The 13113-nt window shown below is 37.4% G+C and overlaps 4 protein-coding genes across 5 annotated transcripts; 1 reads left to right on the top strand and 3 right to left on the bottom strand.

Moving 5' to 3' along the window:
• Positions 1-321: 321 nt before the first annotated feature.
• Positions 322-2774, bottom strand: LOC112459030 (mitochondrial import inner membrane translocase subunit Tim22). The gene is made up of 4 exons (XM_025022914.1): positions 2203-2774; positions 1554-1738; positions 1373-1445; positions 322-1277 (listed from the first exon to the last, which is right to left on the bottom strand). The coding sequence occupies exons 1-4, from the start codon at positions 2441-2443 to the stop codon at positions 1195-1197; spliced, it is 582 nt and encodes a 193-aa protein (XP_024878682.1). The 5' UTR covers positions 2444-2774; the 3' UTR covers positions 322-1194.
• A 421-nt stretch (positions 2775-3195) lies between these two features.
• Positions 3196-5383, bottom strand: LOC112459027 (very-long-chain (3R)-3-hydroxyacyl-CoA dehydratase). Its single transcript, XM_025022911.1, has 5 exons — positions 5026-5383; positions 4828-4944; positions 4519-4753; positions 4330-4434; positions 3196-4179 (listed from the first exon to the last, which is right to left on the bottom strand). The coding sequence occupies exons 1-5, from the start codon at positions 5107-5109 to the stop codon at positions 3614-3616; spliced, it is 1107 nt and encodes a 368-aa protein (XP_024878679.1). The 5' UTR covers positions 5110-5383; the 3' UTR covers positions 3196-3613.
• A 110-nt stretch (positions 5384-5493) lies between these two features.
• On the top strand, positions 5494-9418 carry LOC112459029 (metaxin-1). 2 transcript variants are annotated; one of them, XM_025022912.1, is made up of 6 exons: positions 5494-5792; positions 6530-6777; positions 7444-7609; positions 7732-8118; positions 8611-8671; positions 9311-9418. In XM_025022912.1, the coding sequence occupies exons 1-6, from the start codon at positions 5706-5708 to the stop codon at positions 9325-9327; spliced, it is 966 nt and encodes a 321-aa protein (XP_024878680.1). In that variant the 5' UTR covers positions 5494-5705; the 3' UTR covers positions 9328-9418. The 2 variants fall into 2 exon arrangements, with proteins under 2 accessions (XP_024878680.1, XP_024878681.1); XM_025022913.1 differs by lacking the exon at positions 8611-8671 and having other exon boundaries at positions 5500-5792.
• A 21-nt stretch (positions 9419-9439) lies between these two features.
• LOC112459024 (vacuolar protein sorting-associated protein 45) lies at positions 9440-12976 on the bottom strand. Its single transcript, XM_025022906.1, has 8 exons — positions 12550-12976; positions 12165-12363; positions 11888-12037; positions 10936-11315; positions 10471-10743; positions 10217-10381; positions 9913-10142; positions 9440-9825 (listed from the first exon to the last, which is right to left on the bottom strand). Exons 1-8 carry the CDS (start codon positions 12640-12642, stop codon positions 9627-9629), a joined length of 1689 nt encoding a protein of 562 aa, XP_024878674.1. The 5' UTR covers positions 12643-12976; the 3' UTR covers positions 9440-9626.
• Between the last annotated feature and the right edge of the window lie 137 nt (positions 12977-13113).

Here is a 13113-nt window from a genome sequence, read left to right as displayed (position 1 = left end):
TAGACCAATGAACCAAAATTGCGAATGCAAATATCTCATGTAAGGTAACGCCTAATAACTTCTCATTTTGAACAACTTTTAAATGTAGATCTCAGCTATATATGAAGTATTATCAAAAGAAAATATTAGATATCTTGTACGCGTGACTTAAAAAATAAGAATTTTACCTCAGATAAAGATGATCATACAACAGAATGACACGGAAAAGAATTGTGGAAGAAGTGCCTTGCAAATTTTATCTATCTCTCACTATCACAGTACGAATATCAACACATGTAAGAGATGCAAATGCTTTTTCGTGTAAAATAAATATGCAAACAATTTGTTGTAAACACTTCAGTTGTATTAAAAGAATCATTTTTATAATTGAGCAATATATCCATGGCAAGTTATAAGTAAAACTCATATTGCCGAATAAAGAATCTCATACTCATGTAAGACAGCGATGTATAAAAACTTTAAAAGGTTGATGCAATCTTCGAATAAAAGGATCTTGACTGATTCGTCGGAACCTTTCGACTGATTCGATCATGTCAGATTGTATCTAAAAGTAACTGCGTATTATTTAGTAATTAATATTAAGTGACCTAGAAGCAAAGAAGTATGAATGTGCCAAAACACTTTTAAAAGAGAGAACAATCCAAAGTTAATTTTAAATATACAACATACTATATTTTTTCTTGCAATTGGCCATTTGTAACTTCTTTCTTCCAAGTCTTTCACGTATATACGAATTCACGAAACATATAAATGATATCATGTATTCCTAGATATTCATAAATACTATATTCGTCATACATGATAGGAATGAAAACGTAACGTTTAAGATAAATGTGACTACAAGATTTAGGAATTTTTTACATGTATCACATATGCGAACATCACCCTTTGTGCGAATTGTTTCATGCAATACAACGAAACATGTAAAATGTGATTACATATAAGAATTATAGATAAGAAAGGAAATTTCATATATATACGCGAAATCGGATAAGTATTAAGTGGTAAATCAATTAAAAGGGCAATATATTTTACGCTTTTAATTCAGTCACACGATACTAGTTTTACGAGCATATTTACACTGAGAACATTTCCATGTTTTTATACAGGAATTGTATAGATACGTAATTACACGAATTTTTATATCTCTTTTATACAAATATATATATCTTTTAACAATCTATGCTGCGTAGTCTAAGATCTATGCATGTAATAGTCTATTGCCGTTGAGAATGCTGCGAAGCCTGCGGCGCCGACTATACCCGCTTTTATACCGGCTGCAAAGAGCGGCGCGAGATTAAAACAGATTAAATTACGTAAGGTAGATTCAAAACGTATCGATTATTATATAACGTATGGAACAAGTTAATACCTCTCAAGCCAATTAGTCCACCCGTGAAGCCTCCTGCGTACGTGCCGTTCTTCCAGTCGGTCTTACCTCTGTACTGAAATCAAGAGCGTCTTTTTACAACGCGCCAAGGAGGACGTATTGTACGAAACAACGGACTGTTGCCCGAAAATAAGATCCCTAACACGCATATCTGGAGCATTACCGATTCTATTGTGCACTCAATAGCGGAGAATATGCATCCGACAACCGCGAAGTTTTTCGCGTAGCCGAGAGTCGTGGTTTTCATCTCCCTTAGTATCTCTCGCGCGCTCTGTTGCCTCTCGACGCTCGCCACATTTGGATTCACGCTGGAGGAGAACAGTCCAATGGCCGCTCCCAGTCCATATCCTGAAAAAGACCAACGTTCTGTAATTCAGCGCTACGTAACTTTCGCAGTTGTAATCTCGTTCTGAACTCGGCGAGCCAGATTATTTCTCATCAATGAGCAAAGATACAGTATCTCGTCCTCAATTTTATCCAATTGATGAATCTAACGTGAATCAAAGAATTTTTATTATTTGTGAAGGAATTTATAGAGATTTCAAAAATATAGTGTGTGAATTATGATCACGTACAGATCTGAGTACTTGAAGAATTGTATGACAGAGTCATTCGATGTAGAACTACAAAGGGTTAAATATTAATAATAGGCCTGTTTGTTCTTCTTGTATGGTTCATCTTTCCTCTTTTTCTTTTCACTTTAGGGAGAAAGGGAGGAAAAATGAACTGTGCAAGAAGTTCAGCTAAAACAAACAGGCCTAATTTACAACATTCGATATTTGGGTATGGAGAGGAATAGTGGAGCGGCGTACCGATAACACAACTCATAATGCTCTTGAAAGCACAGCTTTCCATCATACTGTCTATCCTCTTCTCCTCGATGGTCTTTATCTGCACGGGCCCCAGCATCCTGGGGATTATAATGTTCTCTCTGAAGCGTTGTTGATTACCGACGAGGAACAGGGCGATCTTATCGAGCTCGGCATCGCTCAGGAACACTTTCTTGCCGGCGGTCGCCGGTGAAATCGTCTTCGTCGGATCAACGGGGTACATTTTTCATAATGTTTGTGACAATTTGAATAAAAATCTTGCATCACTGTTACATGACGAGTTCCAAATAACCGGCTGGAAAACTCATCTCGCACGCATCAAGTTGGAATAATCTGAAATGCGGAGATACGTTGAACGTCGCGTTAGGTCTGGAATAAAGTCACGCGTGTCGAAACTTAAATTTCATTGAACCGACCACAGGATCGCGTACAACCGGTTGCTGACGGCGTGTTTACCATGCTTCCTAACCAAATTGTCCAGATTCACGGAGTCTCCGATTCGATTGACGATAGCTGCAACCAATATCGATACACGTCGACGAGAAAGGAATATCGATATTGTTCTTCGAGGCAAATTTGAAATTCAAATTCGCCGAGTTTGCAATTCAATATTTTGCACTGTCTCCCAATTCTTCTGTTCCTTTATTTAAATAAAATAATATGTTACAATTTGAATAAAATAATTAAATCAATATAATTTTAAAACAAGAAAATTTTATTTTGTCTGTACTCTTAATGCAATAAGCGTCATAAATCATTTTTTTTTTTTTCAGTGAGTTTGCGAATTCTGCTGCAAATGTATTTTGCATTAAATATCAATTTGTATATTTACAATTTGCACGTCCGCTGTTTTATCACAAGCTAAACATCCGAGGATAAAACTTGATCATGCTTGTCCTATTTACACGATTTATTTTGTTCTTTCATACACAGGATGTTTGCAAGACTTAGATACCTAAAAAACCAGATTCTTAGTTACGCAGGTTACGCAGTTTATTATGCGAAATACAGTCGAATGTTCATATTATATAATCGTCAAGTGAGATAATATCTATATCTGTTCGCTGATAATGGCACACACGCAGAATGAAAATGTGCCGAGTATTATCATTACACGGCATTTAATTGTATAGATACAATTGACCCACGGAATGAAATCAGTTTATGCATATCAGTGCATAAAATTAAAAATGCTTTTGAAATATATATCTAGCGATAAAAATATATAAATATCTATACATAATTACAGCATTATTACGAAAGCTGTGTATGTTAAAATGGACACCTTACACCTTCTATGTACCTTGTTCTCTTTTATTATGCTCTCCGCGCAATGGTGATTGTAGGCGAAGAGAGGAATACGCGAGTCTGGAGTTTACCTATACGCGCGAAATCAGCAGTACTTCTTTTTAATCTTTGGCTTTCTAAGCTTCTTCTGGCGCAGCTCATGCATACGTAACATTACCGTGTATATTCCGGGCAGGAGTAGGAAGAGTAAGTAAAGTCTTATGAGAGACGGAAAGTGAAGAGCGAAATTGTAACTGTTCGGTAAAGAGATGGTGAACTTTTGAGTCTCCTCGAAATACGGAATGTTTCGTAGCATTATGATACTCTCGCATACGAAGCCCAACGGGTACAACGGTATCCAAATCGAGTATCTCAGCCACGTTAGGAAGGATATCTCAATGTTCAGCAATTGCGTGATGTAGTATGGATATCTCACTATCTCCACCGAGCTCCATATGAGAAACAGGTAGAAAACGACGGGCTTGGTTTGCATACGAGGCTCGGCGTCGACCATGAAGAACAGCACGAAACCTCTACCGCTCGTTTGTAGCAGAGACACCAGCACGCTGCTCTTCGTGTATCCGAATAGAGGGTGCATCACCTCCAAAAATTGTAAAAGTTGTATGAACTTGAATGGATGGCCAACCGCCTCGTACGTATCTTTCATGGAATCTGAAATATTGCGTTGAAAATAAAACGTTTCTAGAAAACGAAATTGTTCACCGTTACAAATTTCAACGTAAAAGATCTTCGATACAATTTTTACAGCTTAATCCTTGCACAACAGAAAGAAATACTTTAAAGTAATGCGTATAAGTATACCTGGCCCGTCGCGCGAATATCGTACAGCCATCACAGCGAGCACATAAATGAAACCGACAAATTGACAAAGATTATATATGACTAGATACACTTTGGTGAAATCCTCTGAAAGAAAACGAGATACGACATGTTAATCTTGTTAACGTTGTTAATCTTGTTTATAGCGACATCCACTCGTGTGACATGTACCTTTCCTGTAACCAAATTCTTCTTTGTGCAGTTTATCATACATGTCCGGATAATCGTTAAGAATGTCACGCTTCTCTTCCTCATTGTCGTCCATATCTTCGCTCTTCCATTTGTCGAAATCGATCTTGAGCCAGGAGGGTTTCTGTGGCTGGCTCGTTAATCTCGGCCACCAACCATTACACTTCTTTATCAAGACGAAGTCCACCTGACGATCGATTACTTTGTAATTGCTCTCCTACATAATAAAGGCATTACTTTAGTGCAATTCATATGAAATAGATATAAATGAAAAACTGAGTTTATTGTTACATTTGGATCGATAGGTGAGTGAAGATTTAGATCAAAGCTGTAATTGTTCAGTCCTCTAGCTCCCTGTCCATAGGCTGTAACTTGCAATGTAGTTTCCTTCAGATTGACATTAAGATCCTGCGAAATAAGGCGTACAATTGTAACATGTGTTCACAGTTACAAGCATAGAAAATCTCTTTCTTACATGACATTACGTACTTTTACGTCGGTCAGGTCTACTTTCAGCGTGACCTGGCCCTCGGTCTGGGCCCAGTACACAAACGGCGTAAGCGTGTTGGACATCTTATCATAGCAACTTGACGACAACAGAGAGGATCTCTTATCGCTGCGCGTTATCACCGCTCGCCTCTCTGCGGATATCTAAAAATTCTGCAGCAACATGCTCGTCCTCGTTCTTAATTTTAATTTCCCACTTGTCACCCGGCTTGACCATGAACCCCACCGAAGAAAACTCCTTACTCACGCTTGCATGATAATCATTACATGATCAGCAAGATCAGCTGGATGAGGGAGACGGAGAAGCAGGGGCAGTCTGGGAGCTGGGGCAACCGGAGCGTCAAACTCTTGAAGGCTCGTTCGCGCCTGCGCTCGATCGATTAACGATTTTTAAAGCCCATTCACACTCGTACACTTGTCTGCTCCTTATTGCTGCACTCTTTGCACTTTAAAGCGGAACACGTGCGCGATTAGCCGTCGGGGAGAAAAGGAGGGAGGATAAAAAGTGCAGAAAGTTCAGCTGCGAGGAACGAGCCACCCTAACCTGCAATGTGCCACGCGACGCTGCATTGTTTACCGAGGAGACGAGGTCTCGGCGGACGAGAGGCTTCGCGCCGAGGGTTTATCGCGTTTAGTCTCACTGGCGATGCGAGTTTTCGAAAATGGCGAACGCCGAGGTGCTGCAGCTGGACGTGTGGAAGGGCGACTGGGGCCTGCCGTCGGTCGACATCGAGTGCCTGCAGGTTCTGGTGCGTTAGGTCGACGGTTACAGGTTATGGCACCCGCATGCTGGTAGCCGACCGACGACGGGGCGGTTTTTTCCCCCTTTTTTTCTCGTGACGCCGAACTCGCCGAGAGTCCGGCACGCACGAGGATCTCAAATATCTATCCCGTCGCATGAGTTCTTCGGCCGATTTAGCACCGAACTCGAACCCTCGCACTGGGGAACGTCCGAGGTGCCGCGCGCCTTTTTCGAGCGATTAATTAAAAATGAAAGATTTTCGATGGGTTACACGTTGGAGATGAGAAACGTGGGCGACGGAGCGACGATTTCCCCGAGTGACTTCGAGCGAATCTTAACAGTCTTCATTCAAAATTTAATTGTAAAAGTTGTGTGACACTATGATCGGCCGAAGAAGTCATCAAAAGGGTACTTGCTGCCTTGGAGGCGTATCCGAGAAGGGTACGACATACGTAGCGATATCAGGGAGCCTAAAATGAAATGAAAGCGAAAGAAAAAAAAAATGTGCCTCCACTGTTCCATTAATATCCAAGTCGACGCGTTGAAGGTTGAATGTTAGCCACTGGGCCACTGCATTTCAGTTTTAGCCATTCAAACTGTAACGGCGATATGTTATCAGAAATTATGATTATTTTTTTAATAAAAACTTAATTACAATGTCTATTTAGTAATAATGTAACATCCTAATGATATAACAGGTTGCAACAGCACTCGTTTCCTAATACAGTGTCATGTTATTTGTAGGCATATGCCAGATTCAGTGGGGTACCTTTAAAAGTCAATCTAGCGAGCAATCCGTTTAGAACGCCAAACGGTCGATTACCTTTGCTTAGGGCTGGTCTGCGTACTTTGGACACGGTCAAAGATATATTGCCCTTTTTTAGAGCGAAATATAATTTTGACTATACGTTAAACGATAAGCAGTGCGCGGACGTCATGGCTTATGATGCTCTGCTTAAGGAAAAGTTGTATCCAGCCTTCCAATTTATATGGTATGAGATGTGCAAAAACGCGCCAGAATAAGATGCAACCTAATTATGAAATCTCAACGATGTTAAAATTACATTAACTTATTTGCAACGGAAAGATTGACGAGATTTACCTAATTAATCGATAGTAATTAAATCGATTGAAAAATAACTTATTCGTCATTCATGCTGAGAATTTTTTAAGACATTTATGCATATATCATCTTCAAAGTTCAAAGTAATTAGCAGGTCCATTAAATTCAAAATATTATAGAATTCCTGTATTGCCCAAGTGTTATTAGCAAAATAATTGTCAAGGAAAGGCCAGAATTATTAGTAATTTCAGACATCGTCTAAGGAAAGATTTTCCTAAAGACATATACATGGCAAGGTTCAAAATTACAAATGTCGAGTAACACATTTGTTTCTAAATTTATCTATTTAGTAATTAGGTAAATGAATTATTTGTCTCAAGTAGCAATATTAAAATATCTTGATCTAAATATGGGATGCACGTTATTCTGGTCATTGCGTATATGTTTGTCCAGTCCTCTAGTTTTGCAAATAATGTTTTAATAGTTTCTTATTAGCAGAGTGCATCTCAGTGTAATTAGAGCCTTGTACAACGTCAGTGCTTTCGTAATTATAGCATAAATAACAAAGGGATCTTATTATTACAATTATTTTTAGGTGGATAGATAAGAAAAATCTGGACGAGTTAGTTAGACCATGGTACTGCAAAGCGCTGTCTTTTCCATTTAATTTCTATTATCCAGGAAAATTTGAACGGCAAGCGCACGCCTTGATGCAAAGTTTATATCCCCTGGAAGATAATATAAATGTTATTGAAAATGAGGTATGTAACGCGCAGGAAAACGTTTATATAACGAGAGAAATATTAAGTAATATTAAGTGCAAAAGACTTATTTTGATTAACTCGAAGAATTTATGTAATAAGTATGTGAATTTATGTAACAGGTATACTCGGAAGCACAAAAATGTTTAACGTTGTTATCTACAAGGCTTGGCGATAGAGATTTCTTTTGTGGGCAGCAACCTAGCGCGATAGACGCCGTTGTATACTCGTATCTGGGACCGTTGCTAAAGGCCCCATTACCAAACCCAGTTTTACAAAATCATTTGAAAGCCTGTACAAATCTAGTGAAGTATGTGTCGCGCATATCACAAAGGTATTTTGAGATTGAATATCAGACTTACGAGAAGCATAGAGCCGAGAAGAATGCCGAAAGATTAAGAAGAGATTCCGAAAGTGAATTTCCCAACAAGAGAAGAAACCAAATCTTCGCCGCGCTTGTCGCTATACTGGCAATGACAGGATATGCGTTATCCACTGGCATTGTAGAGGTAAGTTTTGCTTATACGGAGAAAAGATGTGATAGAATGCACATCATGGATAGATAAACGAAAAATTCTTGCGATAGACGGAATTTGTGTTGGATATTAATTGGTTTTTCTATCTTCTTATCTTTGTTTTGAAAACATTCTTGATGTAAATTATTTTTGCGTCAATTAATATTTACATTTTACAAATTATATCAATATATTTATCCATTTTTATAAATATTATATTTAATAAAAAGAATTTTTGCATGCAGAGAAAATTTCTTTTTACATAATATAAAAATTTCTATATTTTTATTTGAATTGGATCAATATGTCTTACTCATATAGCAAAATGTAATATTAATGATCAATTTAGCAAAATATATCTATAATGTAGATAAAGTATAAAGTCTTGTATCGTAAAAAGATACTCTCTGTTCATGTAAATATGTTTTTTGGAAAACAAAACAGTACAAATGTTGAGGTTGAAGCTACAAGTAGCTTTATTTGTAGGTGCTAGTATATTTGTTAAGAAGCAGAAAATTTATTAAAATTCCTAAGAAGAATAGAAAACGTGAGTATTAGTTATTGCGTATTGATAATATATTTTTACATGGAAATTAACCAATTAATATCAATTTTTTTACATAACGAGTATATTTTTGCTTCTTACCGCATACACCTTAAAGAACTGCGTTAATTTGGTGTATTCACAATTAAAGTGGTTAAATAGTTTATTTTTATTCAGCGTAAAGTGGAAAAATTATATATTCCTATGTAAATAACATGAATAACATTAGACGTAAAATTAGATTTGTAAAATATTCCAAATTTTAACATAGACTCTTCGTTAATGTATTTAATAAGGTTTTATTTGTATATTAATTCTTTTGGTGTGTCAGAATGATAAAAATAATATACAAAATTTAGGATGGAATTATTCCTTAATAAAATATTCAAAAACTAATAGATCAATAGTTTTTTAAATAATAAGTAATTAGAAATGAAGCTTTAGAGATGGAAGTAGTTAATAAAACTTTTTCCATTTAGCTTTTTTAAATGAGTATATTTCAACAGATTTTTAATTTGGGGTTTTATTATAAAAATGACTATATAATGTAGAAAATTTAAATCAGAGGTTTTAAGCCAATGCATATATATTATTTATTGCGCTTTTTGCAATATTAAGAAAAATAATGCATATTTATTAAAGGTACCAGTAAAGGATGACGAAATCATAGATATGCCGATGGAATACATGCTGAATGATGAGGATGACGAATAGCAGTTAGCAAAAAGAAAATTATGTTTTCACGACAAAGATAGGAAATATAAAATTATCAAATGCAGAAGAATATTCTGTTTCATGCAATACTTCGCGGTGATTTACGTTCGAAAGTCTTGGTGTAAAATAGTCCTATATTCGTGACACAGAGAGAAAGAGAGGGAGATATTACATGAATGTATAAATAGCAAAATGTATAACAAAGTCAATAAATATTTTGGAATATGACGTTACATCAACGTAATTAATTTTTTCCGATTTTATATCGCATTAAGATCCCGCTGGTGGCATGGTGCACCTCTTCGGCGAAACTTTTAAAATTGTGGATGGTGGTACCGCCTAGGATAATCTTCATTCCCGGATTTTGCTTATTTAAATTATAAACGGCCAAACTTTCTTCATAAGTCGCACCTCCAATCATGAATATTATTATGTCTTGAGGTCTATAAAAATGGAGAATGATAATGTATATAAGTTATATCTAACACACATGCATGTGGTGTTCGCTATTTAATATTTAAACAATTTACCTTCGTGACATTATCATGTTACCGAGATATGGAAATGTCTGCGTACTTAATTTTCCTTTTATCAAGTCCTCTAGCGTTTCATTTATTAAAGGGCAATGTTGCGTGTATATATTATCTACCCCACTTAATCCTTTGAATAACTTCTTGGTTATCTTGGCAACTGCTTCTCGATCAAATAAATTACTCTGTCTTGCGTTAACACCGCTGTATTCCAATATATTATATACAAGCTGGAAATATATTAGGTTTGTATATATTATATACATATATCTTTTTCACCAAAAAATATTAATTCTATAAGTACCTTAATATATTTGTCTGAAACATTTCTCTTCTTAAGTAATTCTACTAAACCGTTTATATCATTGCTCGCGTATTTTTCATAATGCAGCGCGTAAAGCATGACGAGTCTTACAGTATCCACATCTCGTACCTTCTGATTGCTGATAAGTGCTTTTATCTTTTGCAGCTGTAAAAACAGAACGATTAAAAAGAATACACAGATATATAAGATATATATTATTTTTTTATCGTTTTGCGGAGATATTGAGAAATTACCTGCGAGGAATGATCGGTTTGGCAACTTAGTTCTTGTTCCAATTCTGATACTTCCAACAAATTGTGCTTTTCCACAAGGGACGAAAGCTCTCCGACTACCGTAACGTGCTTCGATACGGTACCAGAGAGTTTCTTGAAAAGCGGATACGTCTCTACGAAGTGTTTCATGTCGGCTATACTTTCAACCTTCTGATGCTTCTTCGCTTTCTTTTGAAACTCTTCCATCAATTCTTTTATCGTTTGTCCTATTTCCCCAAAGTTTAGATACAAGTTCTGCTCAAGAATATATTCTTTTAACACAAAGGGTCTTCCGCAAGGAATAACGTTTATAAAATTATTTGAAAAATCTCAAAGTAAACCAAGATCTTCAAAAATATTACTTTTATTAATTTATATGTACTTTTGCTAATAAATTTTAAATATGAATGCATATATGGTGAAAAATGGGTTGAAGAATTTTCTTACATTTGCATAAAAGTCATCGTGCTCCGCGCTCAGAACGACTTCTTTCAATTCTTTCGAAATGCCTTTCACGTGGGACAAGTTAACCCGATTGTTATTAATCGTCAGTAATTCGTGTACCATCGCTTGATACGTCCACTGATTTAGCAACGGCGTGACAGGATCGTCTCTCCTATCGACTATCAGAAGGAGGGGATTCGACTCCTGCCGAAATTCGAAGGAATTCGATTCTTTGCTGAGCACCTCCCTTATCTTCTCCGCCAATCTCTTCGCCATGTCGGAACTGTTTTGATATCTGATATACGGGCATTTCTTCAGCGATAACAAAACCGAAGTTATTCCTTGGACAGTTCTGTGCAAGTGCACCGGATCCCATGTCAACCCTTGTAAATGCAAATCAGACCGGGATAAGAGCGACGATAATTTTCAAGATTTTTTTCAGTCCCGGTCTACAATAGGTGTTTTAAGCTGTAAGCCTTAAGGCCCAGTTCAACAGTGGCCAGTTAGCTTAACTAGTAGTTAACTCTCATTCTCTGTCTCTTTTTAACTCAAAGGTTAGATAGAGACGGAGAGTGAGAGTTAACTACTAGTTAAGCTAACTGGCCACTGTTGAACTGGGCCTAAGAAATTGTTCAATCACAGTTGAATTTGAGGAGAATAATTGACTGTGATTGATCCCTTCCTAGGGCTTAGGGCTTAAAACATCTATTGTAGCCCTATTCACTTCAACGTTTTTTCCGCCCTTTTAATCCTCGCATCATAACTCACGAACGAATTGACGAAATTTAATGTTCCAAAGCGCAAATTAAAGCTATAGTAGTAGCTTTAATTTGCGCTTTGGAACATTAAATTTCGTCAATGATGCGAGGATTAGAAACTCGTAGAACACAAAAAGGCATGGTTGGAGTGAATAGGGGTAGACTGGGACCAACGAGTTTGCACAAGATTAAGTTACCTTCAGAACAGGCATTTATTCCGAGCGAAAACAAGTGTGGATTAATAGCCAGATAATCCGCGTAGTATTCGTGCACCTCCCTGACTACCTCTCGCTCGTCGCTCTCCGCCAGAAGCTTTATATCCGCCTTGGCGATAATATTACTGAAATCTAGCGCAGATAAGTGTTATTGGTGATCGTCACTTCTCATTCCCAGCTTGAGAAACTAGAGACACTCTTCTATAGTTTCTCAATGCCTGATTGTTAATTGTTTACAGGGACACGTGCGGTCACTTACAAATATAATACACTCCGTATTTGGGATATCTGAGCTCTTTGCAAAGCAAATCGATATTTTCCTTGGTCGGCCTTACGAACACTATACATGTCAGGTGTTTCAGGGTGTCGTTGTGCACGGCGGTGTCTATCCGTTCGAACAGGTACACCTCTTTCATCAGTATCTCGGACTGGCTGTAGAGCAGGCTGACTATGCTCGTCTAAAATTGAAAAAAAAAAGAAGAATGACGATATACCTTGAAACTGTGATCATTGTTCCGTTCTTTGCAGTTGCACCGTCATGTTTTTCATGCTCCAAGTGAAACGGACGCGCAATTAGAGAGAGGAAGAGGAAATACGAGACACGAGTTCGCAATCAATCATCGTAATTCGCACGTCGCTCCTACCGTTTGTTTATCCATCAGCAGAACCTTCATGCCAGGGCCGCTGTCCTCCGTCATCCTCGTTATATAAAACTTCAACGCGGCGACGACGTTCATCCTGACGTTGAATCGTCGTCCGGATCTGGGCGATTATCGTATTACGCGCGCGCGTGTATCACGCTAAATTCATATTTCGTTAAACTAGACGCGATTAGTTGCCGAGACGCGAAGCCCCTCAAGTACCATGACGCACACTGCTGAACGTGACTAAATTTTGACAACGACGACAGATACAGAATTCTCGAGTGGTCCTTAAAACGTCATTCGCAACGGCGCAGCTGATCCCGGTTCTTCACTGATTGGTCCGTTTACGCGAATTTGCGATGGCGAGGTTTCGTTGTGTGACGTCACACCGATATGACTCCGATCGACTAAAAAAAAAATTTTTTTAACTCTAACTAAACTCCGATTAATTTATCGAGTAAACTATACTATTTTATTAACTTTGTTGTCTAATATGTGAAAAAAAAAAAATTGGCTCAAGGACAATGAATTATATATAATTAGTTATTTCGCTTTAGGTAAATT

This window comes from Temnothorax curvispinosus, unplaced genomic scaffold, assembly GCF_003070985.1.
Source record: "Temnothorax curvispinosus isolate PA1 unplaced genomic scaffold, ASM307098v1 QBEX01009448.1, whole genome shotgun sequence".
NCBI classification, from domain to species: domain Eukaryota; kingdom Metazoa; phylum Arthropoda; class Insecta; order Hymenoptera; family Formicidae; genus Temnothorax; species Temnothorax curvispinosus.
The sequence above is the reverse complement of the archived record's forward strand: the minus strand, read 5'-3'. Positions and strand labels throughout refer to the sequence as shown.

Excerpts from the sequence above, each read along its gene's own strand:
- LOC112459030 (XM_025022914.1), bottom strand. The coding sequence starts at position 2,443 with ATGTACCCCGTTGATCCGACGAAGACGATTTCACCGGCGACCGCCGGC. Across the intron at positions 1,739-2,202 it reads CATTATGAGTTGTGTTATCG|GATATGGACTGGGAGCGGCC; the intron begins GTACGCCGCTCC and ends GGTCTTTTTCAG. Across the intron at positions 1,446-1,553 it reads TTGAGTGCACAATAGAATCG|TACAGAGGTAAGACCGACTG; the intron begins GTAATGCTCCAG and ends TCTTGATTTCAG.
- LOC112459027 (XM_025022911.1), bottom strand. The coding sequence starts at position 5,109 with ATGTCCAACACGCTTACGCCGTTTGTGTACTGGGCCCAGACCGAGGGC. Across the intron at positions 4,435-4,518 it reads AGAATTTGGTTACAGGAAAG|AGGATTTCACCAAAGTGTAT; the intron begins GTACATGTCACA and ends GTTTTCTTTCAG. Across the intron at positions 4,180-4,329 it reads ATATTCGCGCGACGGGCCAG|ATTCCATGAAAGATACGTAC; the intron begins GTATACTTATAC and ends GCAATATTTCAG.
- LOC112459029 (XM_025022912.1), top strand. The coding sequence starts at position 5,706 with ATGGCGAACGCCGAGGTGCTGCAGCTGGACGTGTGGAAGGGCGACTGG. Across the intron at positions 7,610-7,731 it reads TAAATGTTATTGAAAATGAG|GTATACTCGGAAGCACAAAA; the intron begins GTATGTAACGCG and ends TTTATGTAACAG. Across the intron at positions 8,119-8,610 it reads TATCCACTGGCATTGTAGAG|GTGCTAGTATATTTGTTAAG; the intron begins GTAAGTTTTGCT and ends CTTTATTTGTAG.
- LOC112459024 (XM_025022906.1), bottom strand. The coding sequence starts at position 12,642 with ATGAACGTCGTCGCCGCGTTGAAGTTTTATATAACGAGGATGACGGAG. Across the intron at positions 11,316-11,887 it reads AATAAATGCCTGTTCTGAAG|GGTTGACATGGGATCCGGTG; the intron begins GTAACTTAATCT and ends TGCATTTACAAG. Across the intron at positions 10,382-10,470 it reads AAACCGATCATTCCTCGCAG|CTGCAAAAGATAAAAGCACT; the intron begins GTAATTTCTCAA and ends CTGTTTTTACAG.